This window comes from Lutjanus erythropterus, chromosome 11, assembly GCF_056507025.1.
Source record: "Lutjanus erythropterus isolate fLutEry1 chromosome 11, fLutEry1.hap2, whole genome shotgun sequence".
Lineage (NCBI taxonomy): Eukaryota > Metazoa > Chordata > Actinopteri > Lutjaniformes > Lutjanidae > Lutjanus > Lutjanus erythropterus.
Genome location: NC_139327.1, coordinates 16,172,834 through 16,180,716, shown reverse-complemented (window position 1 = coordinate 16,180,716; position 7,883 = coordinate 16,172,834). Strand labels below are relative to the sequence as shown.

Here is a 7,883-nt window from a genome sequence, read left to right as displayed (position 1 = left end):
CTCAAGTATAAAATGTGTAGAAAGTGACGTGCAGAACATTTTAGTAGTATACATAGATAAAATAGAAAGTATGAAATGTGCACAACTGTGCCAAAATTTAAATAGTAGTGCAAACAGAGTCCATGTGTATTGTTAGCATTATAAAATGATACACAAGATTTTACACAATATACATCCAACAAATATATAATGGTAATAATGATAATAATAACAATAATAATAATAGTATGTAGCAACTCTCACGTCTCTGCAGATATATTTGAGACTGGTTTCAGGAAGACCCAAAATGTACATGGCTAGATATTAAATCACATCCAGTATCTCCTGAGGCTGAGGAAACCTGAGGCTCCAGAGCCACGTGCGGCTTTTCAGCTCCTCTCCAGTGGCTCCCTGTGGCTTTGGCAAAAAATGATATTGAAATGAATAACATTATATATATATTTTAAAATATTTTTCATGTTACATTGTTGTAAGTCTATGAAAAAGTTGAGACAGCTCAAAATTTCAAGCCATACATAGTACATCAGTTCTGAGCCCAAGTCAAGTTCTTCAGTTTTGAAAAAGTTTTACCAACAACTGATCTTTTGTTGAAATAATTTACTTTTCTTCTTTAGATAAATTTAAATATTTGAATTGAAGAACCCCCAAAATGTTGTATTTAAAAAAATTATAGCGTAAACCATTAAATTTTAAGTTAACAAAATCATAACAAATCAGGTTCACAGTTAACTGTGACCAAATTTTGAAAGACACTTTTTTGAGTTTCTCAGTTCTAAGTTTAATTTTTACTATAAATTTATCTAAAGAAGAACAGTAAATTATCCCAACTAAAGATCAGCAGAAAGTTTGTAAAAGTTTGAGTTGGGCACAAAATTAAAAAATCTATTGCAGTATTTTGTACAACAAATTTCAAAAAAGTGTTCATCAACTAAAATATGCATCAAAGACTGTGTCTGTGGCTTGGTGTCTCTTCCTCTAAATTGTGATTGTGGCTCGTCTTGTCTATAAGCTATGGCTGCCAAAAAAAAGTCTTCAGGGAAAAGAGAGAATTTAATATTTGCAGCTCCAGACAGATTGGTCAAACAGTAAGCATTTCTCCCTTATCATACAGTCTTGGTATACATAAGCCCTTCAGTATTATTCCAAATTCACTAAAACTCCTGAAAATCTTCTTTTCTGTGCTAGGAGATCTATTTTTTTAAAGTTAGTGTCAGAGGAAGTTAGTGTTCATGGCTGTAGAAGCATTCAGCTTTTATTTAAGAAAAGGACCTTTTCAGTTTCACAGAGTCTGGACACCTTTCATAAATTACTTGAGACTGGACTATTTGCAAACAATAACTGGAGGGCTCTGTGGTCTGGTGTGGGGACAGTAAATGTATTATATCAATGCACTGTGTTCTGACTGTCTTTACAAATCGTCATAGGCTTAATCATTTGTCATTTTGGTGTAAACCTGTCAATTGTTAGAACGACCATTAACAGCGTGTGTTTGCGGTAAAGATGACAGGACGGAGGTCAAGGATACCAATCATCTGGTGTTTATTCACAAAATCAACAGCATCAATAACAGCATGGCAGCAACCTAAGTGAGTTCTGACCAGCTACCCAGATAGACGGAAACTGGCGCCTTAAATACTGCGTCTCTGGTAGACCTTGTTAGACGACACCATCCACAGGTGCCATCCAAATTTCCTCACTGCTCAAATTGACCTAAACCGTACATAAACAGTGTGGAAACCAAGATATGTACAAAATTCCACTAAATGCTGTTTACCCCATTAACAAACACCCAAGCATAATTATAATCAATAAATATTTACAAGTACAATAAACGTCCAAACCCCCCTCCCCTTCCTACTTGGTTCCCTCCCGGAACGTTTAATATGCCACCTGTAGCCGGGGGGACTCTTTTGGCCGTGCACCCTGGAGCGGACACAAGGGAAGACAGGTAAGTAACAAACAATGCAAACAATATTTAAACTTATGCACTAGCTCACACACTTGGTCCCAGTATTTAGCACATCTATATTACTGCACAGAACTCCGAAATATAATTTACATCATTGTTCGTCAACCATGAACAAACCGATGCTGTGATGAATTGGCGACTTGTCCAGGGTGAACCCCGCCTCTCGCCCAACGTCAGCTGGGATAGACTCCAGCAGCCCGCGACCCTTCCGGAATAAGCGGCTACAGAAAATGGATGGATGGATGGACTTTGGACAGTTCTACTCAACACTGATCCTAAAATAGCATTTCTAAACTGCAAATGGCGCCATCTTAGAAAAGTGGGAGCCATCTTGATTTTTGCATGGCTAATGGGTTTTATCAAAAGAACAACCTTCAAGGAGTATTTGTGCCAATCTTGGTACTAATTTCGACTTGTGACAGATTTCCCTCCATTAGCTGCTCCACTATCTGCATGTCTCTGTGAGTGGAGAGAGAATTACCTAGTTTAAATATATCATCAAAAATGTGTTTTCATATTGCACATCAAAATGTATAAACATGTTAAATTCAAAGACATTTTTTTAAAAAGTCCATTAAATAGAGACCTATGACTGCACGAGAAGTGACCAGGCTGATTAATAACCTGACTCCCCTCATTTCAGTCTGACAGCGTTAACCTTTCTCAGCCCACTCTCTGTGTTGTTCACCTGTTCAGTTTGCTAGTGGTGGCATGCAGATTTGATGACATAAAAACATCCACACATAATCCATGCAACTTCTGCTATTGTATTTACAAAGTATCAGGAACTCCTTCCTACTGTTGTGAGGTGCACCACACTGTGGTTAACCATAATTGTTTAGCAGCAAGAATTAATGTTTGTTGAACATTTTCACACCATCTCCACTTCATGATGGCTGTAAATCACTGTGAGATCAAAGTTACATGTTGTTTCCTGTAGCCGATTTCATGTAAAGAGCAAGCTGCACTCTTGTTTTATCTATTCTGTGCACTGTATAAAGTATTGTAATAGGTGAAAATATATTATGTATATGTTAAATATATTATTATTCATGAGTACTTAAAATCAGCAGGAATCATCTGTTTCTTCTTCTCTATTGAGGCTTCATAACCTCTTATTCTTATTATGGTAGCCTATGCCCATATCACTGACTTCTGACAAAAGTAAGCTTTGCTTAGCCTAGTTCATTAGCTCCAAACCCTGTTGATGCAAATGCGCCTAACTCATGTTCTTTTCTTCCTCTTTTTTGCAACATTTCAGAAGTTCACTTTAAATTCGCTTGACAGTTACATAGAAACATGGCTATGGAGGTATTAGTGTTAAATTGAGACGAAAGACGGCATGTAGGTGGTTTCATCTAACTACCAAAAATGGCTACTGGGATCTCTGAATAGAATATATTAAAGCTACTGCAAGGAACCTTTATATTTATCACAAAAGTGGTAGTGCTTCCTCTGCCATAACCACAAAATACAATGTCAAAAATAAAGTTATCTGAATAAAAAACCTCCTCCTACTTCCTTTTTACTGGTTAATGTTGTACTCACTGTAACTGTGCCATGGAAAACATAGACCCAGTCTCATTTCATCTGATTTCAAGGAGAGTCTGACCCACTGGCAGGTATTAAAAATCACTATAGGTCATATGAGGCGTCAGTATTAAACTGAGACTCTTTCATAACCAGTTAAATAACTCCTTGTAGTAGTTTTAAGCTGCTGTGTGTAGGCTGCTGTTGACACTTTTCTTGATGGGTATATTTATGTGATGGGGTACAGAATGCCCAGAAAGTAAAAGAAACTGGGAGTCAATTGTGTCTCAAACCAGTATTTTTGCCCCCGAGCCCCCTATAGGATCATTCCAGCCATAGAGCTCTGATATGGTTTAAAATTTCTTGTTGCAAAGTCAAGTCAAGCACTTAGTAGAGGAATAAACTTCTCTTCACATTTGACAGCTTTGACATTTTATTGTTCCATTAATCATATCTTACAGGTTTTGTAAGCAGGACCAACTTGAAAAGCCACCAACTGTTAGTAATTATGACTAATTCTATAATCCATGTCATATCTCTTTCCTGTATATCAAAATGCATGTATACAGTGTGATCCATTCAAAGCCATATCTTCATAGGGGAGTGGAAGATGTGATGTAGAACAGATGTGATGTAGTGCAGTGTCACACGAAAAACTCGAGTCACACATGAAAAATTAGAGAAAAGTCTAAAGTTCTGGCAGGCCACACTTGGATAGGGGTTTGATTTTCTGCTGGCGTGGTTTCATCTACATGAACTCGTTGAGGAAACTGTTTACTGTCCCTTCGGGTGTCTCCTCCAGAGGCTGCCCCATACAAAAGGAAGGCACCACGAGGAGATCGGGGTCCTTGATCTCAAGTTCAATGTCAAAGGAGCTGTAGGCAAGAGAAAAAATACAGAGATATTAATTACAGCCTACTGCCAACAGGTACTTCTAGAAAACTGCGTAATACTGCCTTTAAGGGACACTGTATTTCAGATTGTTTTTAGTTGGGTTGTATGAGGTACTTATCCATAGTCATTCTGTTACCTACAGTAGATGGCAGTTGGCACGTCCACAGTTTGGAGAAGCAGAGAGGAATCCAGCACAGAAGCAAAGCAATGAAGGGTCACTGATATCAGTTTAAGTTTATGCTTTATTTAGAAGATTTTCACAGCTTTATTTTGTCATCAGACAGCTTTTTCTGGGAAATCACTATTATTTAAGCCAAATATTGCTCTCCCCCATCCAACTAAACTCCATGGGTGTAATTGGTTAATTTGTTTGTGTATTGTGTGACTTTGATGAATTCAGCCTATCCTTTTAAAACACAAAAATCACACAGTAGCCAATTGAGGCATCGACAACCAACTCCTGTGTTCTGAGGTAAAATTATTAATTTTGCCAATGGAGTCTGATTGATTTGGATGGATTGATATTTGGCTTATATAGCAGTGGTTTCCCAATCAGAAAAGGCTGTGTGATATTAAAATAAAGTGGTGATGAAATTCTAAATATAGTCTGCACTTAAACTGATATGTTTAGTTTTTTTATGTGGACTTCGTAAGCAGTGCGATGCTTAGCTTCCATGCTGGTTCCCTTCTCTGCTTCAACAGTTGCTGTAGCTGATACAGTAACTATGGAAAAATCCTTCATACAACCACACTTCAAATAATCCAGACTGTCCCTTTAAGCATAAAAAGAGATCGCCCACCTGAATACGAATGAGTTGGATTCACAGAAGTAAAGTGTGGAGATAGGCAGACATCCCATGGTTACAGACATGGAGTAATGGCCTGAAAAAGAGAGACGAAAAACATTCAAGTCATATTGAATGTCAACAAAATTTTGCAACTCAGCATAGATTATTTTATAGCATCTGACTCACCTTTTGAGTCAGCCATTGATCCCTCCCATACATTGACTTTTAATCCCTCCCCTTCGATGGATGGACTCCCAATGTTCACCGTAGAATGAAACGTTGCGTCATCAGGAATATCCAGAGGGTGCAGGGTGCATTGCAATGCTTTTTTCTCACAGCTCTGGTTTTTGCTGTCGATCTCATAGAATACCCCCTGCCAGAGACAGATTAGTTTTGAGTGGTATGGTTTAGAAATAATTTCTTGATATTTTTAGGCTGTGACATATATCTTAATATAGACATTTTCTCTTAAATAACATACTGCAAATTTAGCAACAGTAGAGCTGGGCAACATGGACAAAATCAAATATATTTTTAACCAAGTACTTCAGTATTGTGACAATACTATACACTGTCAACTATTTGTTTTAACTCAAAGGAGAAATGTGTAAGTCCCTTGCTTAGTACTGCAGTTCAAATAGTGAAGTAGAGCCATAAACGTATATCCAACAGCCTGACTGTTTTTAATATACATTCTAAGGCTGAAGTGAGTTGTTTCCCCCACCCTGTCCTCGCCAGACTCAAATCTCAGGCAGGTTGGCTACAGGCTGCACAGACAATGAACCTACACAAGCTCAAGATGAGCACAACATAGACATAGACAATTTAGACAATAACAAGCAACGAAAAAGTCCTCCACTGTAAGTTGATCAGCTGTTTATTTCTGTCACAATGTAGAGAGGACTATTGGTGCTTTCACAAAATGTTATCTCAATGAAATATTTGATAAATAATCATCAGTAATGTGGATATAATGATTTAGTGGGTAAAGGCAAATAATATAACAGCTAAAACATTCGGGTAAGTAAGAAAGTTATGTCACTTTACTTTAAGGCAGGCTTTTAAACTAGGAAAAGACAAGTTATGCCATATTAACATATTCAAACTTCTAAGTCGATATCTAGTCTCATATAATGCTACTGATATAATATTGATATATTGCCCAGCCCTGATTCAGATGTCAAGGTGCAGAAACAGCATCAAGTGAACTGTGACATTTTTTTCTAAAGAAAAAAATCAATTACCTCATCAAAAAACATGAGTAGATCCAAACCCAGTGACGTGTTCGTGGGGTGGCTCTCGTTTGATCTGAACCGTAGTTTCTTGGCCATGGAATCGTAAGTGAATGCTCCAAATGCTCTCATTTCACCTTTTAGGTTCATCTGGTTTAATGAATCATCATACGTTCAGAGAGAAAGGGAGAGAGTTAAAAGAGTAGTGAAAATCTGTACTCCAGTAAATATACTGTTGTGTTACTGAGATAGTGCTTAATTACAAGTAAAACTACTGGTATTTAAAAAGGACTTAGTAAAAATACAAAGTGCTTTTCCTCTAAAAAAACAAAAAAACAAAAAACTACATAGTTTTAGTTAATGATATTTTATGCATTATCAACAGTAGACATTCAATTGAAGAGTTTCTGTTTCTCCAAATTAGTGTTTTGGGGTTGTTGGGTTTTTTTGGCCATTTGTCAAGATTTTAATCGGCCTGTTAGTGATCAGATATCCTTTTTGGCCACAGAGATGCACATCTAAGATTTGGAAATTGTACTTAGTACTCAATTATGATTTTAAAAGTAACTAAGTAGGTTGCATAGAGAAATGCACAGGTAAGTACAAATAAGATTACTGACTTAAAAAAAGTACAGGTACCTCCAAAAATGACTTATTTACAGTAATTTTAGAAGTTGTAACTGTTGTAATTTCCAATCTGACTAAATGTTATATTATAAAATGCCATAAAAAGTATCAGAGGACTGTTTTTTTGTCTCAAAAGACAAATTTTAAAAACTCACCACAGACAGTAATCCTGTCATATTGGGCGTATCTGAAAGACAACAGTGTCAGTTAGTCAGAGGTCTTGCATACGCTGATAATAAAATATTAGACAATTTTTAAACTAATATAACCTTTGGCTTCTGTAGCAATCAATAAAACCAAAATGATGGAACTATAAATTCTTACGACAAGGCTGGTGGTGATCTGCATGGGTGGTGGCAGTCAAGCACATGAGGACGAAGAGCGTAACGGCCGCATACATTTTCCTGGTCCAGAGAGCGTCACAAAATCAAGTTCGAGATGGCAAATACAACCCAAAGCGCATCTGGTTTTCACTGAAGTTGTGGCTGCTTTTATAGGGATAAAGACATAATCAGTCAATAAGTGTTGCAATACAAAGACCTAGGATGCTGGACATCAGACCTCAAGCTGTATAAACAAATTAGCCCGTCTCAGCAGGTGGTAACCCCATAAAAGTTATCTTAGGCACATTCAGATGATACAGCTGTCCTCAGATGTTTTTGATCAATGTTTTTCTCTGCCTGTTCCCATGCTTTCAAAAGCACCTTTCACGCTGTTGTATGTGAAGAGGAGATCAACTGGGGATGAATGTGGAGGATAATCAAGGATCATGTGAGGGAAATATAAAGATGACATGGTTAAGAAGTATGTAGGGTACTGACTTATAGCTATGAAGCCTACATT

At 37.2% G+C, this 7,883-nt stretch overlaps 1 protein-coding gene across 1 annotated transcript; it reads right to left on the bottom strand.

The window, feature by feature from the left end:
- Positions 1–3,914: 3,914 nt before the first annotated feature.
- Positions 3,915–7,501, bottom strand: epd (ependymin). The gene is made up of 6 exons (XM_084730264.1): positions 7,365–7,501; positions 7,196–7,227; positions 6,426–6,563; positions 5,368–5,554; positions 5,194–5,275; positions 3,915–4,374 (listed from the first exon to the last, which is right to left on the bottom strand). Exons 1-6 carry the CDS (start codon positions 7,438–7,440, stop codon positions 4,248–4,250), a joined length of 642 nt encoding a protein of 213 aa, XP_084586390.1. The 5' UTR covers positions 7,441–7,501; the 3' UTR covers positions 3,915–4,247.
- Between the last annotated feature and the right edge of the window lie 382 nt (positions 7,502–7,883).

Excerpts from the sequence above, each read along its gene's own strand:
- epd (XM_084730264.1), bottom strand. The coding sequence starts at position 7,440 with ATGTATGCGGCCGTTACGCTCTTCGTCCTCATGTGCTTGACTGCCACC. Across the intron at positions 6,564-7,195 it reads TGACAGGATTACTGTCTGTG|ATGAACCTAAAAGGTGAAAT; the intron begins GTGAGTTTTTAA and ends TCATTAAACCAG. Across the intron at positions 4,375-5,193 it reads TCCAACTCATTCGTATTCAG|CTCCTTTGACATTGAACTTG; the intron begins GTGGGCGATCTC and ends TCTTGCCTACAG.